We start from the raw sequence: 12,810 nt of genomic DNA on the forward strand, positions 1-12,810 counted from the left end.
GAGCAAAGATGGGCGGGAAGCCAGAGGACTGGGAAACTTTTGAAGAGCAACAGAGGATAACTAAAAAGGCAATACGTGGAGAAAAAAATGAGGTACAAAGGCAAACTGGCCAAAAATATAAAAGAGAATAGTAAAAGCCTTTTTTAAGTATGTGAAAAGAAAAAAAAGATTAAGACTAAAATTGGGCCCTTGAAAACAGAAATGGGTGAATTTATTATGGGGGACAAGGAAATGGTAGAAGAGTTGAATAGGTACTTTGGATCTGTCTTCATTGGGGAAGACACAAGCAATCTCCCAGATGTAATATTGGCTGAAGGATCTAGGGTAATGCATGAATTGAATGGAATTTACATTAGGCAGGAAATGGTGTTGGATAGACTGTTAGGTCAGAAGGCTGATAAATTCCCAGGGCCTGATGGTCTGCATCCTAGGTTACTTATGGAGGTGGCTCTAGGAATCGTGAACATATTGGTAATCATTTTCCAATGTTCTGTAGATTCAGGATCAGTTCCTGCGGATTGGAGGGTGGCAAATCCCACTTTTCAAGAATGGAAGGAGAGAGAAAACAGGGAAATATAGACCGGTTAGCCTAACGTCAGTGGTGGGAAAGATGCTGGAGTCAATTATAAAAGATGAAATTGCGACTCATTTGGATAGCAGTAACAGGATAGGTCAGAGTCACAATGGATTTACAAAGGGGAAATCGTGCTTGACTAATCTTCTGGAATCTTTTGAGGATGTAACTATGAATATGGACAAGAGAGAACCAGTAGATGTAGTGTACCTGGACTTTCAGAAATCCTTTGATAAGGTCCCACATAGGAGATTAGTGAGCAAAATTAGGGTACATGGTATTGGAGGCACAATACTGACTTGGATTGAAAATTGTCTGGCTGATAGGGACAAAGAGTAGTGATAAACGGATCCCTTTCGGAATGGTAGGCGGAGACCAGTGGGGTACCACAAGGTTTAGTGCTCGGGCTGCAGCTATTTTACAATATACATAAATGATATAGATGAATGTATTAAAAGTAACAGTAACAAATTTGCTGATTACACAAAGTTGGGTGGCAGGATGAAATGTGAGGAGGATGTTATGAGAATACAGGGTGACTTGAGCAGGCTAGGTGAGTGGATAGATGCATGGCAGATGCAGTTTAATGTGGATAAATGTGTGGTTATCCACTTTGGTGGCAAGATCAGGAAGGCATGTTGCTATCTAAATGGAGTCAAGTTAGATAAAGGGAAAGTACAACGAGGTCTAGGTGTTCTTGTACGTCAGTAAATGAAAGCAAGCATGCAGGTACAGCAGGCAATGAAGACAACTAATGGCATGCTGGCCTTCATAACAAGAGGAATTGAGTATAGGAGCAAAGAGGTCCTTCTGCAGCTGTACAAGGCCCTGGTGAGACCGTACCTGGAGTATTGAGTGCAGTTCTGGTCTCCAAATTTGAGGACGAACATTCTCACTATTGAGGGAGTGCAGCGTAAGTTCACAAGATCAATTCCCGGAATGGCAGGACTATCATTTGTTGAAAGATTGGAGTGATTAGACTTGTATACACTTGAGTTTAGAAGGATGAGAGGGGATCTGATTGAAGTGTATAAGATTATTAAAGGATTGGACACTCTAGAGGCACAGGAAGCATGCTTCCACTGACAGTGAGTCCAGAACCAGAGGACACAGTTTAAAAATAAGGTGTAGACCATTTAGAACAGATTTGAGGAGAAACTTCTTCACCCAGAGAGTAGTGAATATATGGAATGCTCTGCCCCAGAAGGCAGTGGAGGCCAAGTCTCTGGATACTTTCAAGAAAGAGATGGATAGAGCTCTTAAAGTTAGCGGAATCAAGGGTTATGGCGTCAAGGCAGGAACAGAATTCTGATTATGGGTGATCAGCCATGATCATAATGAATGGTGGTGCTGGCTAGAAGGGCCGAATGGCCTACTCCTCCACCTATTGTCTGTTGTCTATTAATGTTGATAGTGGGGGATTCAGTGATGGTAACACCTTTTATATCAAGGCACAGTGACTAGATTGTCTCTAATTGGAGATGGTCATTGCTGGTATTTTTGTGGCGCAAATATTACTTGTCAGCCCAAGCTTGGATATTGTCCAGATCTTGTTGCTGGATGTAGGTTTGCTCGCTGAACTAGAAGGTTTGTTTTCAGATGTTTCATACTAGGTAATGTCATCAGTGACCCTCCGGATGAAGCACTGGTGGTATAGCCCGCTTTCTATTTGTGTTTAGGGTTCCTATGGTTGGTGACATAATTTCCTGTGGTGATGTCATTTCCTGTTATTTTTCTCAGAGGATGGTAAATGGGGTCCAAGTTGATGTGTTTGGTGATAGAGTTCCAGTTGGAATGCCATGCTGCTAGGAATTCTTGTGTGTGTCTCTGTTTGGCTTGTCCTAGGATGAATGTATTGTCCCAGTCGAGTGGTGTCCTTCCTCATCTGTACGTAAGGGTACTAAGGAGAGTGGGTCATGTCTTTTTGTAGCTTAAGGAACTCCTGAAAAGATGTCTCAAGAGCTTGAATGACTTACCTCCAACAACTGCTGTTATCTTCCTATATGCCAGGTATGACTCCAACCTATGGAGAGTTTGTCCCCAATACTTATTGATTCCAGTTTTGCTAGGGCTTCTTGGTGCAATACTTGTTCAAATGTGGCCTTAATGTCAAGGACTGTCACTCTCACCTTACCTCTGGAATTTAGATCTTTTGTCCATGTTTGACCTCACTACAACCTTGGTTCAGGAGCTGAGTTGCCCTGGAGGAATCCAAACTGGATGTGAGTTGGGAGGTTATTCCTGAACAAGCTTGGTAGTACTGTTGATGACAATTTGATGTTGCCGATGATCGAGAATAGACTGATCAGACAGCAATTTGTTTGAGTTGGACTTGTCATGCTTTTTTGTGTACAGGACGTACCTGTGCAATTTTCCACATTTTCGGGTAGATTCCAGTTTTGTAATTGTACTGGAAGAGCTTGACTAGGGGTGCAGCAAATTCTGGAGCACAGGTTTTAAGTACAATTGCCGGAATGTTGTCAGGACCCTTAGCCTCGCAGTATCCTGTGCCTCAAACTGTTTCAAAGATTTCTGAAACAATGCCTTCTGGTCCTAGACTCTCCCATGAGGGGAAACATCTTCTCAGCATTTAACCCATCAAGCTCCTTAAGCATTCATATAAATAGTACTGGGATAACGCGCATTTCAGTAGCACAATTTGGCTATAACGTCACTGAAGAATGAGGGAACGGTATTTTCGAGAATGCTTACTTCCATTGGCAATAGTGCGGTTCCAGTAGGGATCAGTTTGCGTGCATCATTCTGCGCATACACCAGTGTCTGCGCTGTTCTGCGCATGTGTAACGTCATTGCTGGTCATCGTGCTGTTCTACGCATATGCCAACGCCAGCTGCCGACAGAGTGGCTTTTGTGCAGAGAGCAACTTCCTTAGATTTTTTTTAAACGTACTGTGTTAAATTTATTTTTGTTTCATTAATAAATATGATTTCAACCTTCGTTCAGGCTGTGCTATACTTTGCGTTAGATTTTTGAGCGATAATGAGTGATATTTTTTGATGGTCTGCTCCTAACCCCATTTTTCCCATTGGCCCCATTACTTATGTTAAGCATTTTTCTATTAAACGGGGTTTTTGCTGGAACACAATTACAGCATAATACGAGAACTACCTGTATATGTTTCAATGAGGTCACCTCTCGTTCTTTTGAGCTCTAGTCAATGAAGTCCCAAACTGAATTAGTATTTGCTCAATGACAATCCCTCCATACCAGGAATCATACCAGAGAACCTCCTTTGAACTGCCTCCAATTAGATGATACATTTCCTTGAATAAGAGGGCTGTGGAGGGCAGGTCAATGAGTATTCTTAAAACAGAGATAGGTAAATTCTTGATTGCCAAAGGAATCAAAAGTTACGGGGTGAAAGTGGGAAATGGGGTTGTAAAACCTATTAGCCGTGATTGAATGGCGAAGCAAATTCAATGGGCCGAATGGCATAATTTATGCTCTTACGTCTTATGGTGTAAAAACTGCACACAGCACTGCAAATGTGGTCTCACTCCCACCTTGCTGTGTGATAGCTTTCTGTGTTTGCCCACATCCCATGAATGAATTTTCAAAAATATTAAAATAAATTTTAATTAATTTTATTTACATGTTTTCAGAAAAATCTCAAAATTGCACCAGCTCCTTATGTGATTGGACTCACTGGGTGCATGGGCAGTGGAAAGACGTCAGTTAGGCAGTATTTGCAGAAAATGGGAGCCACTACTATTGATGCTGATCAACTAGGACATGAGACTTACAAACCAGGAGGAGCTGCTTACCACAGGATCATTCAGAAGTTTGGACAAGGTATATTTAACTTTGATTTCTTCTAGCAAAGCACCAAACACTACTTCTGTAAGCTAAGAAATTTCTCAATATCAGAATCAACTATATATGGGATTGAATCATTATATTTTTCAACAATTATACAGAGCACAACCTTTTATCATTTACCACAGTTGCTAACAACATAGCAACATTCAGGACTCTTGCATTTTGTAAGATTCATCAATCTGAATGTGTCCCTAAAGATGCCATTACATTTTCTGATGATGGTTATGACCCATTTATTACAAACCTAAATGGCCAGAAGCATCATTTCCTCTAATTTTCTTTCCTGCTGCATGGGTCTCCAAGTTCCTTGTGCAACAACGACTTTCAGAGCAAGTGCAGCCACTCTGCTTAGGGAGAATATTGGGCAGAAGCCATTGTGATAATGGGGTACCTTTTTGTTTGTCTGGTATCTTCCAATTCCCAATGACATACTAACCTACAAATCAGGAACGGAATCAGTCACTTGGTCCCTCCAGACTGCTCCACCGTTCAAGAAAATTATAGCAGATCTGATTGTGGCATTAGCTCTACTTGTAGCCACCGACCACCTATCATCTCAGTGCCTTCTGAGGCAGAGAGTTTCCAAGTCTTAGAACTCTCTCTGAGAGAAAAAAAAGAGTCCCTTTTGTCTGTTTCCTGAATAGTTGACTGCTAATTTTAAAACCATGTCCCTTTGTTCTGGATTAACCTCCAGGTGGCAACATTATTTCCATGGAGAAAGTGAGGACTGCAGGTGCTGGAGATGAGAGTCAAAAAGTGTAGTGCTGGAAAAGCACAGCCAGTCAGGCAGCATTCGAGAACCAGGAGAGTCGACGTTTCGAGCATAAGCTTTTCTTTGGGAATGGACATTACCAATGAAGAGCTTCTGCTCAAAATGTCGACTCTCCTGCACCTTGGATTGTGCCTGATCGGGTGTGCTTTTCCAGCACAACACTTCTTGACAACATTATTTCCATGTACACTTTGTCAAGACCATTCAGGATAACCTTTAATCAAGTCACACCTTGTTCTTCTAAACTCTAGTGAAAGCGAGCTCAATGTGTCCAACCTTTCCTCATTCCAGACATAAGACACAAAAACAGATTGGACCACTTGGTCATCGAGTCTGCTCTGCCATTCAAACATGGCTGATGTGTTTCTTAATCCCATTCTCCTGCCTTTTTCCCATAAGCCTTGATCCCATTACCAATCAATAACCAACCATTATCTCTGTCTTAAATGCATTAGATGACTTGATCTCCACAGCCCTCTGCAGCAATCAGTTCCATAGATTAACCACCCTCTGGCTGAAGAAATTACTCCTTGTTTCGGTTGTAAAGGGCTGTCTCTTCCCCCTGGAGCTACGCTCTCGGATTCCTAGTCTTTCCTACGCGTGGAAACATCTTCTCCACGTGCACTCTATCCGGGCCTTTCAGTATTCTCTAAGTTTCAATCATATCTCCTGTCATCATACTAAACTCCATTGAGTACAAACCTAGAATCTTCAACCACTCCTGATATGACAAGCCATATTGATTTGGAGATGCTGATGTTGGACTGGGGTGTACAAAGTTAAAAATCACACAACACCAAGTTATAGTCCAACAGGTTTAATTGGAAGCACTAGCTTTCGGAGCGCTGCTCCTTCATCAGGTAGTTGTGGAGGACACAATTGTAAAACACAGAATTTATAGCAAAAGTTTACAGTGTGATGTAACTGAAATTATACATTGAAAAGTACCTTGATTGTTTGTTAAGTCTCTTATCTGTTAGAATGACCATGTTAGTTTCACTTCTTTTTTTTATGTAAATCTCAAAACTTTTTTTAAAAGTTACATTCTCAGGTTAACTGTAACAGTTAGTGTCAGCCCAGATAATGTGTTGAAGGTGTTCGCCCTCTGTGTGCTATTGTCTGTGTCATAATGTTTAGACTGATTCTAATCTAAAAAATGAGTGAACAGAGTTTTACATGGATTCATGCAGTTTCTGAGCAAAGTACCATGTAGCTCTGCAAGTACAAATTCACCCCAAAACATATATGTGCATGTGTGCATGTGGGTTTGTGTGTGTGTGTATGCCTGGCACGGGGGGTTGTGAGTGTCTGTGAGAGAGAGTGTATATGTGTGTGTGAGTGTATTGAGGTCTCAGTCTGTGAGAGGGTGCATGCGGGAGTGTGTGTGTCTGTAGCTGTATATGTGTGTGTGTGTGTGTGTGTGTAGTGCAATGGTGGTCACCTGTAGTGTGGCATGAACCCAAGGTCCCGGTTGAGGCCCTACCTGTGGTACCGATAGCTAAGTTTGGTACCCATAGTCAGGCCCTCAACCGACACCTTGGGTTCATGTCACACTACAGGTGACCACCATTGCATTATATATATAATATACACACGCACGCGCGCGCACACACGCACACACACACACACACACAGAGTCCTCTATATACACACACACACACACAGTCCTCTATACACATACACACACACACACACAGTCCTCTACACACACAGTCCTCTATATATACACACACAGTCCTCTATACACACACACACACAGTCCTCCACACACACACACAGTCCTCTACACACACAGTCCTCTATATACACACACACACAGTCCTCTATACACACACACACACTGTCCTCTACACACACACACACTGTCCTCTACACACACAGTCCTCTATATACACACACAGTCCTCTATACACACACACACACTGTCCTCTACACACACACAGACACACAGTCCTCTACACACACAGTCCTCTATATACACACACAGTCCTCTATACACACACACACACTGTCCTCTACACACACACACAGACACACAGTCCTCTACACACACACAGTCCTCTACACACACACACACAGTCCTCTATACACACACACACACACACAGTTCTCTACACACACACACACACACACAGACCTCTACACACACAGTCCTCTATATACGAACACACACAGTCCTCTATACACATACACACAGTCCTCTACACACACACACAGTCCTCTACACACACAGTCCTCTACACATACACACACACACACAGTCCTCTATACACACACACAGTCCTCCATACACACACACACACACACACAGTCCTCTATATACACACACAGTCCTCTGCACACACAGTCCTCTATACACACACACACACGCACACACAGTTCTCTACACACACACAGTTCTCTACACACACACAGTTCTCTACACACACACAGTTCTCTACACACACAGTCCTCTACACACACACACACAGTCCTCTACACACACAGTCCTCTATATACACACACACAGTCCTCTACACACACACACACACACACAGTCCTCTACACACACACACACACAGACCTCTACACACACAGTCCTCTATATACACAGTCTCTATATACACACACAGTCCTCTACACACTCACACAGTCCTCTATATACACACACACACACGCACACACAGTTCTCTATACACACACACACACACACACAGACCTCTACACACACAGTCCTCTATATACACACACACACAGTCCTCTACACACACACACACACTTCTCTACACACACACACAGTCCTCTATACACACACACAGACACAGTCCTCTATACACACACACGCACACACAGTTCTCTATACACACACACACACACAGACCTCTACACACACAGTCCTCTATATACACACACACACAGTCCTCTATCCACACGCACACACACAGTTCTCTACACGCACACACACAGTTCTCTACACACACACACAGTTCTCTACACACACACACAGTTCTCTACACACACACACACAGTTCTCTACACACACAGTTCTCTACACACACAGTTCTCTACACACACAGTTCTCTACACACACAGTTCTCTACACACACAGTTCTCTACACACACAGTTCTCTACACACACAGTTTTCTACACACACAGTTCTCTACACACACAGTTCTCTACACACACAGTTCTCTACACACACAGTTCTCTACACACACAGTTCTCTACACACACAGTTCTCTACACACACAGTTCTCTACACACACAGTTCTCTACACACACAGTTCTCTACACACACAGTTCTCTACACACACAGTTCTCTACACACACAGTTCTCTACACACACAGTTCTCTACACACACAGTTCTCTACACACACAGTTCTCTACACACACAGTTCTCTACACACACAGTTCTCTACACACACAGTTCTCTACACACACAGTTCTCTACACACACAGTTCTCTACACACACAGTTCTCTACACACACAGTTCTCTACACACACAGTTCTCTACACACACAGTTCTCTACACACACAGTTCTCTACACACACAGTTCTCTACACACACAGTTCTCTACACACACAGTTCTCTACACACACAGTTCTCTACACACACAGTTCTCTACACACACAGTTCTCTACACACACAGTCCTCTACACACACAGTCCTCTACACACACAGTCCTCTACACACACAGTCCTCTACACACGCACAGACACACACATACAGTCCTCTACACACACACGGAGTCCTCTATACACACACACACACACAGTCCTCTACACACACGCATGCACACACACACAGTCCTCTATACACACACACACAGTTCTCTACACACACACACAGTTCTCTACACACACACACAGTCCTCTACACACACAGTCCTCTATATATACACACACACAGTCCTCTATATACACACACAGTCCTCTACACACACACGCGCACACACACAGTCCTCTATACACACACACACGCACACACACAGTTCTCTACACAGACACACAGTTCTCTACACACACACACAGTTCTCTACACACACACACAGTTCTCTACACACACACAGTTCTCTACACACACAGTTCTCTACACACACAGTCCTCTACACACACAGTCCTCTACACACACAGTCCTCTACACACACACAGACACACACATACAGTCTGTACACAAGCACACAGTCCTCTATACACACACACACACAGTCCTCTATACACACACACACAGTCCTCTACACACACACACAGTCCTCTATACACACACACACACAGTCCTCTATATATACACACAGTCCTCGATACACACACACACAGTCCTCTACACACACACACAGTCCTCTACACACACACAGAGTCCTCTATACACACAGAGTCCTCTATACACACAGAGTCCTCTATACACACAGAGTCCTCTATACACACAGAGTCCTCTATACACACAGAGTCCTCTATACACACAGAGTCCTCTATACACACAGAGTCCTCTATACACACAGAGTCCTCTATACACACAGAGTCCTCTATACACACAGAGTCCTCTATACACACAGAGTCCTCTATACACACAGAGTCCTCTATACACACAGAGTCCTCTATACACACAGAGTCCTCTATACACACAGAGTCCTCTATACACACAGAGTCCTCTATACACACAGAGTCCTCTATACACACAGAGTCCTCTATACACACAGAGTCCTCTATACACACAGAGTCCTCTATACACACAGAGTCCTCTATACACACAGAGTCCTCTATACACACAGAGTCCTCTATACACACAGAGTCCTCTATACACACACACAGTCCTCTATACACACACACAGTCCTCTATACACACACACAGTCCTCTATACACACACACAGTCCTCTATACACACACACAGTCCTCTATACACACACACAGTCCTCTATACACACACACAGTCCTCTATACACACACACAGTCCTCTATACACACACACAGTCCTCTATACACACACACAGTCCTCTATACACACACACAGTCCTCTATACACACACACAGTCCTCTATACACACACACAGTCCTCTATACACACACACAGTCCTCTATACACACACACAGTCCTCTATACACACACACAGTCCTCTATACACACACACAGTCCTCTATACACACACACAGTCCTCTATACACACACACAGTCCTCTATACACACACACAGTCCTCTATACACACACACAGTCCTCTATACACACACACAGTCCTCTATACACACACACAGTCCTCTATACACACACACAGTCCTCTATACACACACACAGTCCTCTATACACACACACAGTCCTCTATACACACACACAGTCCTCTATACACACACACAGTCCTCTATACACACACACAGTCCTCTATACACACACACAGTCCTCTATACACACACACAGTCCTCTATACACACACACAGTCCTCTATACACACACACAGTCCTCTATACACACACACAGTCCTCTATACACACACACAGTCCTCTATACACACACACAGTCCTCTATACACACACACAGTCCTCTATACACACACACAGTCCTCTATACACACACACAGTCCTCTATACACACACACAGTCCTCTATACACACACACAGTCCTCTATACACACACACAGTCCTCTATACACACACACAGTCCTCTATACACACACACAGTCCTCTATACACACACACAGTCCTCTATACACACACACAGTCCTCTATACACACACACAGTCCTCTATACACACACACAGTCCTCTATACACACACACAGTCCTCTATACACACACACAGTCCTCTATACACACACACAGTCCTCTATACACACACACAGTCCTCTATACACACACACAGTCCTCTATACACACACACAGTCCTCTATACACACACACAGTCCTCTATACACACACACAGTCCTCTATACACACACACAGTCCTCTATACACACACACAGTCCTCTATACACACACACAGTCCTCTATACACACACACAGTCCTCTATACACACACACAGTCCTCTATACACACACACAGTCCTCTATACACACACACAGTCCTCTATACACACACACAGTCCTCTATACACACACACAGTCCTCTATACACACACACAGTCCTCTATACACACACACAGTCCTCTATACACACACACAGTCCTCTATACACACACACAGTCCTCTATACACACACACAGTCCTCTATACACACACACAGTCCTCTATACACACACACAGTCCTCTATACACACACACAGTCCTCTATACACACACACAGTCCTCTATACACACACACAGTCCTCTATACACACACACAGTCCTCTATACACACACACAGTCCTCTATACACACACACAGTCCTCTATACACACACACAGTCCTCTATACACACACACAGTCCTCTATACACACACACAGTCCTCTATACACACACACAGTCCTCTATACACACACACAGTCCTCTATACACACACACAGTCCTCTATACACACACACAGTCCTCTATACACACACACAGTCCTCTATACACACACACAGTCCTCTATACACACACACAGTCCTCTATACACACACACAGTCCTCTATACACACACACAGTCCTCTATACACACACACAGTCCTCTATACACACACACAGTCCTCTATACACACACACAGTCCTCTATACACACACACAGTCCTCTATACACACACACAGTCCTCTATACACACACACAGTCCTCTATACACACACACAGTCCTCTATACACACACACAGTCCTCTATACACACACACAGTCCTCTATACACACACACAGTCCTCTATACACACACACAGTCCTCTATACACACACACAGTCCTCTATACACACACACAGTCCTCTATACACACACACAGTCCTCTATACACACACACAGTCCTCTATACACACACACAGTCCTCTATACACACACACAGTCCTCTATACACACACACAGTCCTCTATACACACACACAGTCCTCTATACACACACACAGTCCTCTATACACACACACAGTCCTCTATACACACACACAGTCCTCTATACACACACACAGTCCTCTATACACACACACAGTCCTCTATACACACACACAGTCCTCTATACACACACACACACACACACAGTCCTCTATACACACACACACACACACACAGTCCTCTATACACACACACAGTCCTCTATACACACACACAGTCCTCTATAAACACACACAGTCCTCTATACACACACACAGTCCTCTATACACACACACAGTCCTCTACACACACACACAGTCCTCTACACACACACACAGTCCTCTACACACACACACAGTCCTCTACACACACACACACACACAGTCCTCTACACACACACACACACAGTCCTCTACACACACACACAGTCCTCTACACACACACACAGTCCTCTATACACACACACACACAGTCCTCTATACACACACACACAGTCCTCTACACACACACACAGTCCTCTACACACACACACAGTCCTCTACACACACACACAGTCCTCTATACACACACACACACACACACACAGTCCTCTACACACACACACACACACAGTCCTCTACACACACACACAGTCCTCTACACACACACACAGTCCTCTACACACACACACACACAGTCCTCTACACACACA

At 43.7% G+C, this 12,810-nt stretch overlaps 1 protein-coding gene across 7 annotated transcripts in view; it reads left to right on the forward strand.

Moving 5' to 3' along the window:
- Positions 1 to 12,810, forward strand: part of coasy (CoA synthase) — a 111,737-nt gene that overhangs the window by 34,910 nt on the left and 64,017 nt on the right. For all 7 annotated transcript variants that reach the window (XM_043721569.2, XM_087977674.1, XM_087977675.1 and 4 more), the window contains one exon: positions 4,198 to 4,387. In XM_043721569.2, the coding sequence (XP_043577504.1) occupies positions 4,198 to 4,387 (190 nt within the window). The remainder of the gene's footprint in view (positions 1 to 4,197; positions 4,388 to 12,810) is intronic.

The sequence above is a fragment of the Chiloscyllium plagiosum genome, unplaced genomic scaffold (genome assembly GCF_037043375.1).
Source record: "Chiloscyllium plagiosum isolate Xiang-an unplaced genomic scaffold, Cpla_swu_hap1 HiC_scaffold_32, whole genome shotgun sequence".
In the NCBI taxonomy this organism is placed as follows: domain Eukaryota; kingdom Metazoa; phylum Chordata; class Chondrichthyes; order Orectolobiformes; family Hemiscylliidae; genus Chiloscyllium; species Chiloscyllium plagiosum.